A 15,408-nucleotide genomic window follows, 5' to 3' on the forward strand; every position below is an offset into this window, starting at 1 on the left:
CTGGGTGGCGCAGTCGGTTAAGCGTCCGACTTCAGCCAGGTCACGATCTCGCGGTCCGTGAGTTCGAGCCCCGCGTCAGGCTCTGTGCTGATGGCTCGGAGCCTGGAGCCTGTTTCCGATTCTGTGTCTCCCTCTCTCTCTGCCCCTCCCCCGTTCATGCTCTGTCTCTCTCTGTCCCAAAAATAAATAAAAAACGTTGAAAAAAAAAAATTAAAAAAAAAATGCTTTTGTAAGATTGATATAATTTACTCTTCAAATATGTTAAAAATAATTTTCTAGTGAAGATAGTTGGTTCTGGCATTTTAATTGTAAGTTGTCTTTTAATTATGAATTCAACTTCTATACTAGTTACAGGAATATTCAGGTTTTCTATTTCTTTTTGTGTCCATTTTGCTAATTTGACATTCTTATGGAATTTATTTGATCCATGTTAATTAATTTATTGGCATAAAATTGTTAATAATATTCCAGTGTTTATCTTTTTAATTAATTCCGGGTCCTTAATGATGCCCTCCCTTTTGGTAGTTTTATTCTCTATGGTTTTTCTTGATCAGTCAAGGAGATGTTCATCAATTTTATTAATCCCTTGCAAGAGCCATATGTTTTTATTTTACTGATTTTCTTTAGGTTATTGATTTTCAAATTTTATACTTTATTGGTTTCCACTTTCATTTTTATTATTTTCTTCTTTACCCTATATTTATTTGTGTTAATTAATTCATTCATTTTTATTCTTAAGGTAGAAACTTAGATCATTGATTTTATAATTGTTTCTTTTGCAATAGAGTATTTAATGTTAAGTTTTCTCTCTAAGATGTGTTTTCGGTGCATCTTACAAGTTTTGATAGGTTATATTTTTAGTATTATTCAGATCCATACTTATTTTAATGTCTCTTGTGATATTTTTGGCCTTGTCACATTTAGATATGTGTCGCTTTATTTCCAAAATTATGCTATTTCCAGAATTTTGAGTTATTGTCTAACTTTATTAAGTTTTTAAATGCTAACTTTTTAAAAGTTTTATTTATTTATTTTGAGAGAGAGAAAGAGAGTGTCACTGGGGGAGGGTAGGAAAGAGGGGGAGATAGAGAATCCCCAGTGTGGGGCTCAGTCTCATGAACCATGGGATCATGACCTGAGCCAAAATCAAAAGGTGGACACTTAACTGATTGAGCCACCCAACTGCCTCATAATTTTATTAAATACTGATCAGAGAATATATGCTGTGTGATAACAGTTCTCTAAATGTATTGAGATTTTTTTTTAATGGGCTGCCTGTGATCTATCCTGGTGGTTATTCCATTTGACTTGAAAAGAAAATGTATTTGAATTATTTCTTCAGCTTAATGGTCCCAATAGCGATTCACTGTCAGGCATTCTAGAGTCTTACCTTAAACAAGAGCAGTTTAGAATCTGGATAAAGATTCAAAGATCTATCTATACTTATTTCTGGGCTACTACTGTGGTACTACCCAAAACTTACAAGCCAGAATAAAATGTTTTTAAACCATAAAGGCTATACATGTGTTTTTTTAAATCTTTTTTGTTTATTTCAAATTTTTATTTAAATTCTAGTTAGTTAACATATAGTGTAATATTAGTTTCAGGAGTAGAATTTAGTGATTCATTACTTACACATAACACCCAGTGCTTACCACAACGAGTGTCCTCCTTCATATGTATCACCCACTTAGCCCATCCCCCACCCACCTCTCCACCAGCAACCCTCAGTTCTCTATAGTCAAGAGTCTCTTATGGTTTTTAAGTATGTTGGCTTATTCACTATTGTAGACCATGTAGTTTTAGAACATTTCAACATAAAAACATTTGTTATGCTCTTTCTGTAATAATTCACTTCAGGGATAGATATAAATACACTGTAGGTATTATACAGTAATGATCTTTATCAGTCTAAATTCTGCAGTTGTGTAGTATATTATAGTGTTTGGTATCCCAGCATAACAGAATAAGAGCAAATAACACTTTGTGTTTTCATTATTTTTTAATGTTTATTTATTTATTTTGAGAGAGAGAGACAGAGACAGAGAGAGGGAGAGAGAATCCCAAGCAGGCTCCGCACTGTGAGTGCAAGGACGCCTGACATGGGCATGAACCCACAAGCCATGGGATTATGACCTGAGCCAAAGTCAGATGCTTCACTGACTGAGCCACCCAGGGGTCCCTATTTCATTATTTAATTTAGGAGTTTATGCCATTAAAAGTAGAAAAATAAGATATCAAGTTTTAGGAATACTATGCTGAACACAAAATAATCTTATTAGTTTTCTTCATAATGTATAACTCTGGGAGATAAGATACATATGAAAATTTTACCTTATCAATAAATATGTGTGAAAAATGAAGATGTTATAAAATGTATAAATCCATTTGGATATGGGGTGAACCTTTAAATGAGGTCATATAGCTATAAACATCTGGAACAAATTCTAGGAACTGCACAATGTTCAGAAAACTGGAGAATGGAGTGTAGAAAACTGGAGAATGGAATGCTGCTGATGAGGTTGAAAACATAAGAAAGAACCATAGTATGCTAAACAAGAGTTATGATGATATCTTGAATACAGGGAGTGATTTTGTCAAATTTAAATTTTGGAAGATGTGAAAAGGTATGGAGGATTTATTGCAGGGCCAATAAAAGGAAGAAGAAAATCTATTAGGCTATCAGTTATAGAAATCTTGATAGAAAGAGATCATGACCTCAGATTAGTCAGTACAGTGGGAATAGGTAAGAGGAAGCAAATTTGAGTCATCGTATTCAGGAATCAGAGTTATTATTGGAAGAAGCATTAGGGAGAGGGTAGGTTAGGATCACTCACATTAATTGCTTGATTTGCTGTGTGGGTGGTCATACAGTATAGTAATCACCAATTTAATTTATTAAACAAATACTAATTTATCGTATAAACTTTCTGAAAAATATTTTTCAGAAAGGGTTGTGATTAAAAAAATAGAAGTCCTGTTTCCATCTCACATGGAATCTATTGGAATAAGAAATGCAGAAGAGCAGAAATGGAGCTCTGTGTGACCTTAACATTTAGTAAGAGTGAAGAAGGAAGATTTTTAGCAAGGTATACAAGAAGAGGTGATGCAAGTAGGATGTAGACGAGAACAGAAAATTATCATTAATATCCAGAAACCAAATAAAGAAGGTAGTCTTAAATTACATACACTCTATAGGAAAAAGGTGAGAAAGTGTCTATATGTGAAATTAGCACCATGGAAGAAATCACTAATGTCTGTGAAAGATAATTAAATACAGCTTTAGAGACTGGAGTCAGATTACTGAGAAATAAAAGGGATGTAACAAAGTGGAGAGAGTATTAATTTAGGTTACATTAACAGGTAGCTTGATTTTAAAGATTTTTAGAGAAAAATCAGTGGCTAGAGAGAGAACAGGTCAAAGACAAAAAAGTTTTGATTATTCTAAATTCTTTAATAGTTATATGCCAAGAGGAAAGGAGAAATAGAGAAGGCAAGGTTGAAGACACAGGAAAATGAAGGGGTCAGTGATGGAGTGAAATCCTCACTGGGCAAGAGGGGTGGTATCCAGAGTGCGGGTGTGAGCATTTACTTTCCATGAATAGGGGAACATCTTATATTATCATGTCAGTCAGGAAATATAAAGTAAGGATTGGTGTGTGTTTGGATGCTACTAAAACACAAAGATTCTTGGGCTGAATTAAAAAAATAGTTAAGGCTTTTGCTATATATAAAAAGAAATGCATATCCAACAAAATTACACAAATAGATAACCTAAAGGGATAGGGAAATGTATCTGCTAAAGAGGAACCAAAAGAGAATAAAAATACCAGTATTAGAATTCAGTTCACAAAAATTCCACAATGGATTCCCTACATTTTATGCTCAACTTAACACAGCAATTAGAGGGACCTTATTATAAAACCTGAGATATATCAGTTCACTTCTCTGCTCATGTATTTTATAAAACTTCCAAAAGGAAAAAAAATAAACTAATGAAATAGCAACAGCAATAACAAAAGACTGGGAGAAACGCACGCGCACTCTGAAACAAGTACCAAAGAGAACTCTCTCATTGTCGCCTGCTTAGTAATCAATTATTTTCTACTGTCTCATCTACTATTGTCAAAAAAGTTGAAATATCACCTTAATAATTTTGTCCCCAGTTTCTGCTAGCATGAGTACCTTCACTGAATAGAGAAAGTAAGGAAAATGAGTAAAAATATTCAGAAAATGCAGCATCTATAATAAAGCTGAATATCTCCTGTTTTCTTTTTCATGTTTTTCAGAATGTTAGTATAACTATTTTTGAATGCTGTATTAAATACGATTCAGTATTTCACATTTTATCTTTGTAAAAAGTCTTCATGCTTATATTTATTCTTCATGTTACAGAGAGAAAGAGAGAAAGAAAAATTGAGCAGGGGAGAGGCAGAAAGACAGGGAGACAGAGAATCCTAAGCAGGCTCTGTGCCATCAGTGCAGAGCCGAATGTGGGACCAGAAATCATGGACTCTGAGATCATGACCTGAGCTGAAACCAAGAGTCAGAGGCTTAACTGACTGAGCCACCCAGGTGCCCCAGATTTTTATAAACAAGACAATTGTGTTAACATAGGAATTCTGTACCTCACTGTCATCACTAATCACCTTAGTAATATCATTGAGAGTAAATAAATCTAAGGCACATTTCTTCTGCTCTGTATGTCTGGATCTGTAACATTTCATGTGTAAACTATTTCTTACATCCAAATATGATTTTTCTGCCATAAAATGGTCTATTGTATTTCTTAAGGATTCTCTAGATGGAATTTAAAATGCTATTAGTGCAAGAGTTCTGAATAAAATTTTCCAAGGGTGTCTGGTTGGCTTAGTCGGTTAAGCATCCGACTTCGGCTCAAGTCATGATCCCCCAGTTCATGAGTTTGAGCCCTGCATGGGGCTCTGTGCTGACAGCTCAGAGCCTGGGAGCCTGTTTGGATTCTGTGTGTGTGTCTCTCTCTCATTATGCCCCTCCTCCACTCGTGCTCTCTTTCTCAAAAATAAACACTTAGGAAAATTTTTAAAAATAAATTTTTCCCATGTTCTTCATAATTCTGATGATGTATGGCATGGAGTTTCAGAAGCCATATTCTATCACAATAATCTTTCATTTAAGTTTGTGTTTGGTTGCTTAACATCTGTAAATTGTTAAGATAAGGTATTACACAGACTTTAGATTAGTTTGGAACACATCCCAGGGTACCTAATCAGGGTATAATCCTGCATGGTGCAGTCTTTAAATTTAAAAACGTGTGTGTGTGTGTGTGTGTGTGTGTATTTTAAATAAATTGGGTGTTTTTTTTTTTTGGTAGAAATATTTGTATCTTGTCCTTAAAAAACAAAACAAAACAAAACAAGAAAGGCTCCCCATTCCACTTTTGGATTATTATCCCATTTTTTTGTATTATCTATAGTTGAAGGCAAACATAATACTTGATGCTAAATTCAAAAAGAGACTTTGTAAACATACATAACTGTGTTGCTTCTTAGCAACGGTTTGGCTCATTTTTAAACATACCGAAATGTTTGACATGAACTGCGTTGAAAGGTACAATAACAAATGTTCCACTGTGTTGTCATCTATTTTCTTTACAACTTGTATAAACAGTTTCTTTTTTATTAGTGAGCTTTGTGGCAAGAGTAATTTATATAATGGTAGAGATTGGAAGATAGTATTTTAATAAAAAAATATTTTGTTTTTTTATAGTTAGTTTTGCTTTCAGATTGGAGGATAGATTGACCACACTTACAATTAATTTTGAAATACAAATTTTAAAACGTGTACACAAGGAAATAAAACATAGGAAAAATTTGGACTTAAATGCTATTTTTCCTCTTAAAAATAGACAAAATTAATGAAATATCCAGACTTAAGTGAATAAGTAGTATTTTGAAAATATTAAAGTAGTTGCTTCTACTTACTAGCTGTAAACTTTTGAATCAATATGAAATGAAATTAAATGACTTTTAATATTTAATATTAATAATAATAATTTGGCAACAACCATAATTTGTCTGCTTTTATTACTCCTGTGGCAATTCTGCACATATTCAAGATTTGGAACCTGTCCAAATCTAGCGATTACTTTTAATTGGCCCATTTTTATAACACCTAAAAATATGAAACAATCAAAATAAGATTATTTTCTAGAAAATATTCAGATGTACAAAGAAGTGAAGAGTCTCCTTTACCCTTCTTTTTACCCATATTTAATGCTTCTTTCTGCCTCTTTTTTTTTTTTTAACTTCATTTTGGAATTTTTATTTTAATTATATGTTTTATTGTGTTTTCTGTATGGTTTTAAAGGAAATTTATGTTTATCCTAAATATACTTTAATATTTTTTTTAAAAAACTTACTTTTGATGATGAATAATACTTGCTTACAGTGTAGTAAATACAAATTTATTGTCTACTTAGGTGATACAAAATAGTCTGAGATTCTTACCAATCTCTTTGAACTGCGTAATTTCAGACCTTCTCATTACTATTTTGTCAGCTGAAGAGGCAATTCATGAGGAAGTGTCCCCCTCCAGGGTCTGGATAGAGGAGAATCAGTGTCACTGTGCATGGAGTTCTGGCCTTGGGGTATTGCCCCTTATAATGTTATCCTTGATAAGACTGTGTTCAACTGATCAGAACTTCTGAGGGACCTTATCATGACATAAAGATATTGTGATACACTGTGCACAATATAGTATTATTTGGGAAGCATTGTAAATTACAGATATGTTCCATATTTCCTTTATTTTGTTAAAGGCCTATGAAATGCACTATGTATCTTGTTTAACATCTTAGCATATGGGAATTCAACTAACTGCTTTTATGAATCTAGTTTCATTTCATGACCTGCGGAACGGTAGAGGAATGAATTAAGCTTTGTCAATCTTGAGCTTTTTAGAGTAAACATCTCTAAGTCTTAGTTTTTCCTATATTATTAATTCATTTGAGTTTTCTTTCTTGGAAAGCAGCAGTTCTTAACAGTTCATCTATACTCTCTTCCTTGTTAAAAATATATAACTTCTCTCCCTTTTTTTCTTGTTCTCACTTTAGCTTGTATTTTATCTTATTTTATAACTACAGTTGTTTTTCTCCTATTCATTCAAATGTTTTCAGTGGTACATTTTCTTTTTGCCAACTAAATAAGGCTTTGTCTTTTACTATCTTAATAGTTAACTGTTAGTTAACTGTTAACAGTTACCTGTTAATAGGTGACTGTCAACAGTTAACTGTTTCTCAATTACTGTATCTGGAGTTTATTCACCCTTATGTGATATTTTTGAGTAATTGTTGACTGAATCAGTATTTGTGAAAACAAGGGCCTGAAGTTTGGTGAACAGTCTTTCCTGTGGGTGCTGTTTCTCGTACGAAGGAAAACTGAAGTGTGTTCAGAAGAAAGCAACTGAGGCAGGGAGGTGGAATTATACCACAAAGCAGAGGTACTGGTGATATTTGAAAAGAAGGCTCATGGGGCCATAGGCACCTATCTTGGCTCTGTGTCTACTATGTTTTGCTGCTATTGTTATTCATTACTTCTGTTACTATCGTTGTCCTCGTTGTTACATTCAATTTTAAATGTCACCAAGAGGAGAGCTGATATGTAGATTTATTTTAGGTGGTAATACATCTTATAATTTATCAGTGGATATGTTGCTAAATGACTGTTCCAAAATAGCTCCTCTAGTGGAAACTATATCAGAGTAGTCACAAATGAATAAACCTAGCCCCAAATTTACTGCTTTAGTAAATATGTGTGTGGAAACTTTTATAGCATAATATCAACCTGAGGTTAGTTTATTACTAATAAACTAGAGAAGATATACAGCTTGACCTTTCCTTTTGTGCCTACCTTTTATTGTTTGTTCCTTATGAATATCTTTTAATATTGACTTTAATAATGCATAAAGTTTGAGAAGACCTATTTTCTAACTCCTTCAAGACATTGAGGTTCATGTACATAAATATTAATTCTATAGCTCCTTGCATTTTTCTAATCAATCAACTACCCTGCTTAGAACATTTTTACTAACAGATATTTTAAATGAAATTTCAGAGTCAGTCATATAAAACGTGAGGGATACATGGTAAAAGGAAAGTCAGAATCACGTGGTTAAGAACACCAAGAAAAAAACCCTACTCTGGAAACCTAGAGGTGCTTTGGTTTCAGGTGGGTGCCTCTCTAGGCATTCATGTACTTAACTTGTGCAAGGATCATTTTCACAAGAAATTTGCAAGGATAAGTATAAAGATTACAACCATTCTTTTCCTTAAAAGATATTTTAATGTGATAAACATACATCATTTCCAAATGGCATAGAAAATTTATATTGTTCTCTCTTCTTCAAATAGGTTATGTGGGTATGCAATTTATGTCGAAAGCAACAAGAAATCTTAACCAAATCTGGGGCATGGTTCTTTGGAAGTGGCCCTCAGCAGCCAAGTCAGGATGGAACCCTAAGTGATACAGCTACAGGTGCTGGTTCTGAGGTACCAAGAGAAAAGAAAGCACGGCTCCAAGAAAGATCACGGTCTCAGACACCCCTGAGCACAGCAGCTGCCTCCTCCCAGGACACAGCGCCTCCCAGCGCACAGCCAGACAGGAGCAAAGGGGCGGAGTCCTCACAGCAAGCCCTTGGGCCCGAACAGAAGCAGGTTTCATCGAGGTCTAGAAGTGAACCTCCAAGAGAGAGGTAATAAATAGTTCATTAACCCTGTAAGCAAAAGACAAGATTTTATATTGAGAGCAAACCTATTTTCAGGAATTTAACTGCTATTAAGAGGAATATTTGGAGGTAGTACTTCTCAGGCCCCACTTGGAAGGTAACAACAGCCCTGAGGTGCTTTGTTTACCTCTAGAATGTGTCGTTCCTTAGGAGACCTTTATTGAAAAGCTTTTCTTTCCTAACATGCACGGATGTAAACAAGTCACTAACTTCCAACCTTGAATTCAGAAAAGGTCTTAGATCATTTATTTACTTATAAAACTAGCACTTTAATTTGAAAGTGTGCTCTGAGAGACTATGACCTGACACAGTGGAGGATGCACAGGTATATTAGCAAAGTCTTTTTGGAGGACATTTCTTTTATGCTGAGCTCTGACAAGTGACTAGGAATTAACCAGGTAAAGAATGGAATGAGTACTCCAGGTATATGCACAGGCATGTGGCCTGAAGAAACAAGTTCTCATGAGAGAACCTAAAGGATGCCCACTGCCAGGAATGTGAGTAGCAGAAGGGGAGGGCATGGTAGAGTGGGGGAGAGGTGGCTGGTTAGGTATCAGGGACCAAGTCATACTGGGCCTATTGGCCAAGTTACATTTTACCCTAGGAATAATGGAAAGCTACTGAGGGTTTTAAGCATGGGCTAACATGATCAGATAACTTACTTTAATTGATTCATTCCTTCATTCAAACAATGCATTTAAGATGAGACAGGATGCTACACACTGGGAGACCATGTTAACAAGGAGGACATAGCCCTGTTCATCATGAGATTGGTAGTTTGGAGCATCTCACATTCATTGAATGTAGTTATTAATCCAGTAGCCATGTGTATACTATAAGCAAACACTGTGCTAGGAACCGGAGTATAAAGATGATTAGGACATGGTCCCTTTTCTGACAGATCCCAGGGAAATTACCACAGTCTATCCTAGAGGAGACAGACACTTGAGCAATTAACTGTACCAGAAAGCTTATTTGATCAAAGCTAGAAGATACATTGGGATCTAGAAGACACATAGTACTTTGGGAGTCACAGGAAAGAGAAGGTGCCTTCTGAATTAAGCCTTCCAGGATACCCAGGAGTTGTAGGGTAGGCAGACAGGAAGGAGAGGACATTTCAGAAAGAGAGAATGGATGCACCTGAGCTATACAGAGAGAACACGCAAAGGACACTAGAGATACTTCAGTGAAGGTATAATGGATAGCTTTTGGTGACAGACTATCGTGGGTTAAGAAGAGACAAAAATATTGGAGATGCAATTTGGGATTGGTCAGAAAATGATACCTGTAAATAAGAGAATTTGGAGCTCTAAAGTTTCTAAAAGGAAAATATGAATCCTGTTTTTGACATATGGTAAAAAAACAAAACAAAACAAAAAAAAAAACAACAAACAAAAAACTACAAAGAATTCAAGAATAAGAACCAACTTTTTGTTTTAAACTTTTAAATTAAATTTGAAGATTTATAGAGACAAATGCTACTGCTGATTATATAAATTACTTGTGATGATGTGACTACATAAGAAAATAGTGAGGATGTTGAGGGTATGGAAGGAAAAGAAGAGATGGGTGGCAACTTCAGGGAGATAAGGAGACCAAAAGAATGGCAGGCAGTCTGTTTAAAATTACTGAAGAATTCTTCATCAGGAGTTAGTGGAAATGGAATAATTAGAGGTAGAGGTGGGGAAACGCATACTCGGGGAAGCAAAAATCAGAGAGACTGCAGAACATCTTTCGTTTGTATGACACTTCATATAAAGCACTCTCCATAAAGCACTTTCACAGATGGCCTCTCCTTTAATGCTCATGTGAACTTTGCAAGGTAAGCATTATTTATCAGCTTTTCAAGGAAAAATTTATTCAATATAAACTTCTAACAAGATCAGCGATGCCTTAATGAGCTACTAAATATCTGTAGTGCAATCATCACACTTGTATGAAAACTGTATTTGATAATTAATACATGTTCCTATTAGACTCCTTACGTTGTAAACCTGCAGTGGCACCCTTGCAATTCCTCCCTCTTACAACAATCTCTTTTGCTTCAAAAGAACAATGTGCACTAAACGTCTTCAGCAGAATTTGCCATGCTATCTTGCTTACCTATGTCATTTGAAACCCTTTACTCTTTCTACTACTACTACTATTACTACTACTACTACTAGTACTAGCCCCTCCTCAAACTGACCCCACAGCATATCGTAGTAAATACTACTTTGGTGACCCACATTAGAAATTGCCCTTTTTCTCGTATTGTTTTTTTTATTTTTTTATTTTTATGCATGATGTCGGCTTTTGGACTTGAAATAAAAAAATGTTTCCTCTGGAAAGCCTTCTATGGGCCTCAGGGTTTCAAAAAAAAGAAGGCTTAGGTTGTTCCCACTTTAATTGCATGGTATATTGTATAGTGTCAGGGTGCTTAGACAAGGCCCTTACTTTTGATAAATTCTGGTATAGTTGCTGGAACTTTCCAAAATTAGGTGCACTCCAGTGTACAAGAAAGGACTGAAAGGGAAAATGAATGATATAGCTACAAGATTCAAAGGTCGCCAAACTCCTTTCCTTTCATCTTTGCAGTACCTTAAATGGGATGGAGAGAAGAGTAGAAACAAAACCATTTTTGTTTGTTTTTATTTTGGTGGTTTTTTTGTTTTTTGTTTTGTGGACTGTGTTCTAAAATGAGGGAGATGGAAAGGAAGAGGGGAAGAGAAGGAGGAAAACTGAATAATAATTTGAAACATTTCAATATTTCTATTGCCCAAGGAAGGTAAAATGAAGGCTAAAGTTCGGTCATTTTCTTTCCTAACCATCTCCCTTAAGTGTTTGGGTGCACATAAGCTTGTTAAAATTACCTTTTTCTACTATTAAAGAAGTGCTACTAGATTTGATTTTTGAAATGGGCATACTTGTATTTACATTTCTTCAAAAGCTTCTATTATAATAAAAGATTGCAGATAATGTATTGTCTAGATGTATATCAAGTATATATATTTAGAATTGAACTGATATGTGTATTCTTTTGCTACTATATTTTACATATTTTAGTTTTCATCTAAAACATTTTTAAGTCTTTCATTCACAAGCAGAAGTTAGCATAAAACGTGTTCATTTATTAATTTATTGGTGGTTTTAATTAATCTAGTTAATTTATAGGGAATTTTAAATGTGAAAACAACTTTTAAAGTTCCTTAGGCTGCTGTAATATAAAGGAGCTTTAGTTAGAAAGCTAATCAGATACACAGGTTTAATGTAGTTCTTTATCAAATCGTTTAATTAGACATCGGGTTATAACGAATAATCTGGTCTTCATTTTTAGCTTTACTTTTAGCTTTACACATTGCTTTTCTTCTTGACGTTCCTTTGTGTATCACAGGAAGAAGACTCCAGGGCTCTCTGAGCAGAATGGCAAAGGAGCCCAGAAGAGCGAGCGGAAACGCGTGCCCAAGTCCTCAGTGCAGCCGGGAGAGGGGGCCGTGGAAGAACGCGAGCGGAAAGAAAGGCGGGAAAGTCGACGGCTTGAGAAAGGACGGTCACAGGACTACCCAGATGTGCCGGAAAAACGAGAGGATCGCAAAGCGGTGGACGATGAGAAGCAAAGGAAAGAGGAGGAGTACCAGACCCGGTACCGCAGCGATCCGAACCTGGCGCGGTACCCGGTGAAACCGCCGCCGGAGGAGCAGCAGATGCGCATGCACGCCCGGGTGTCTCGCGCGAGGCACGAGCGGCGCCACAGCGACGTGGCGCTCCCGCGCACTGAGGCAGGAGCTGCGCCCCCCGACGCCAAGGCCGGCAAGCGCGCACCGCCCCCCGCCAGGGCTTCGCCGCCGGAGTCGCCGCGGGCCTACTCTGCCGAGAGGACTGGGGAAGTCAGGACGCCGGGCGCCAAGCAGCTGGCGAACCACAGCCCGCCGGCACCCAGGCATGGGCCAGTCCCCGCAGAAGTCCTGGAGCCCAAAGCCCAGGAGCCCCTCAGGAAACAGAGCCGCCTGGACCCCAGCTCGGCCGTCCTCATCAGGAAGTCCAAGCGCGAGAAGGTGGAGACTATGCTGCGGAACGACTCTTTGAGTTCTGATCAGTCGGAGTCCGTGCGGCCTTCCCCGCCAAAGCCACACCGGTCCAAGAGAGGCGGCAAGAAGCGGCAGATGTCCGTGAGCAGCTCCGAGGAGGAGGGCGTATCCACGCCGGAGTACACCAGCTGCGAGGACGTGGAGCTGGAGAGCGAGAGCGTCAGCGAGAAAGGTAAGGGCTGGCCGCGTGGACCACGAGCACGGAAGTGTTTGGGGCTCAGAGGCGCGCGTGTGCAGGGGTAAAAAGTTTCAAGTGCCTTGAAACCTGCATGGTAATGCCTGTAGTTAACACTGCTGTATGGTATGTTAGAAAGTTGCTGAGACTAGATTCCAAACTCATCAGGAGGGAAAAACAAAAATTCTAGCTAGATGAGTAGATAGATGCTAACTATACTTATTTTGGTAATCGTTTGGCATTATGTATGTGAAATCATGTGGTGTACCTTAAACTTAATACGGAGTTGTATGTCAGTTATAGCTCCATATTTCCATAGAAGTGGAGGGGAAAGTGCGACTTGGAGTGCTCACAGACATAGCTTCACAGGGAATAGAATAGAAGGTTTTAGCTTGCTCGCTTCCTTTGTTTCTTTTTGGTAGGATTTTGAAACATAATCACACGCTTCAAATTTGGGTTATAAGAGTTCTTAATGACTTGTGTTCTTGTCATTCTGGGAAATTCAGTGTGCAGTCTTGTGTTTTTAATTTATTATTTCTGGGTGATTTGTCTGGGGGGAAAGCTTCTTTTCTAGAAAACCATAACTATTCCTGATAAAGGGGAATGTACCTCTTTATTTATTTATTTATTTATTTTTATTTATTTACTTAACATTTATTTTTTTTTGAGAGACAGAGACAGCGTGAGCAGGGGAGGGGCAGAGAGAGAGGGAGACACAGAATCTGAAGCAGGCTCCAGGCTCTGAGCTGTCAGCACAGAGCCCGACACGGGGCTCGAACCCACCAACTGTGAGATCATAACCTGAGCCAAAATTGGATGCTTAACTGACTGGGCCACCCAGGTGCCCCAAATGTACCTCTATTTTTTTAATGCTTATTTATTTTGAGAGAGAGGCAGAGAGCACGAGATCCAGAATCCCAAGTAGGCTCTGTGTTGTCAACATAGAGCCTGATGCAAGGCTCGAACTCACCAACTGGTGACATCATGACCTGAGCCAAAATCAAGAGTCGGTTGCTTAATTGACTGAACCACCCAGAAGCCCCTACAAAACATTTTACAGTGTTGTGTGATACGCTGACTTTTTTTTTTTTCTGTCTTGTCCTGCACTGTGTACTATACCATAGTCACATGTAGCTATTTACATTAATTACAATTAAATAAACTTAAAAATTCAGTTCCCCAGTCGCACTAAGCCACAGTTCAAGTGCTCAGGAGCAATCATCACAGAAAGTTCCTTTGGATAACATAATGCTGGTCTAGAAAATATTTCAGTTTAATGTTGAAATTATGTATTTGTTTTGAAGATTCACATCATTCTGCTGCTGTTCACTCAGATTTAAATTGGCTACAGTCCTAAATTTGATGGTGGTGATAATCATCCTTGTAGTGCTTCTTAGTTATATTTTGAGGTGACTATTTTTACAGTTTTTTGGCTTGTTTTATAGTTGCTAAATTATGTGCTAAATATTATAAATTTATAAAAAAGTAACTTTACCTCCTCATCTTCTCTATCTTCAAACTGCATGGCTGTGTCCTCTCCCCTTCTATGTCTTCTGTCTCCTTTCTCTCTCTGTCGTAGATAGGTAGGTAGGTAGGTAGATAGATATAAGTATAGATGTAGATATACATATATAAACACATGTATCCATCTATTTATCTGTGTGTCTAGGTAAATAGATAGGTGAGTGGATGGATGGATGAATGGATATATGTATTTGGGAACAATTAAGAAAGTTTACTCTGGCATTATAATTATTGCATCTCAAGTTAAAATAACTGTTTTTTGGACAGTGATTTTGGAAGAGATTATGTAGCAGAATGTGGATGCCATGTTTTAAGTTTCAGGGTCAAGGGAAGACTGTCCCCATGAAATAAAATTTAAAGGGCAATGGGAGACAGAAATTAAAATATTCTATGTATATGGGATCATTTGGCTTTTTAGCACACTTTCTGATGACTTATGTTTGACTTAGAAGTCAACATGCATACACTTACGCATACTGTCTATATGGTCTTTTTAAAAGTCCCATGGTGAGTGTACTCTTGCTGCCTCTGTGACCGAATATTGTTTTGTGAGCACATATTTTATTTCCCTGAAATAATAAATTGTTAAATTAAAATGTAACTGGGTGTGCTTATTTGGCATGCAGATAGCTCTTAATGGATGTATATGTATATGTATATGTATATGTATATGTATATGTATATTTTCCCATTTCTTAAAGAACTCTACATCAGCTTTTTCTGAGTATGTGTTTTAAATCACAATGGGCATAGAATCAGTCAGAATTGAATCTCACAATACCAACAGATTATGAAAGAAAAAAATGACAAGTGGCATGGGTAATTGCAAGGATGGAATTGGTGTAATGTGAGGAACTTATTGCCTCTGCATACTGTCTT

The 15,408-nt window shown here is 36.8% G+C and overlaps 1 protein-coding gene across 1 annotated transcript in view; it reads left to right on the forward strand.

The window, feature by feature from the left end:
- The window catches only part of RIMS1 (regulating synaptic membrane exocytosis 1), a 487,006-nt gene that overhangs the window by 253,363 nt on the left and 218,235 nt on the right, over nt 1–15,408 (forward strand). Inside the window, exons 4-5 of the mRNA XM_049652868.1 lie at nt 8,390–8,730; nt 12,137–13,002. Coding sequence (XP_049508825.1) covers nt 8,390–8,730; nt 12,137–13,002 — 1,207 coding nt within the window. The remainder of the gene's footprint in view (nt 1–8,389; nt 8,731–12,136; nt 13,003–15,408) is intronic.

Source organism: Panthera uncia (genome assembly GCF_023721935.1).
Source record: "Panthera uncia isolate 11264 chromosome B2 unlocalized genomic scaffold, Puncia_PCG_1.0 HiC_scaffold_24, whole genome shotgun sequence".
Taxonomy (NCBI): domain Eukaryota; kingdom Metazoa; phylum Chordata; class Mammalia; order Carnivora; family Felidae; genus Panthera; species Panthera uncia.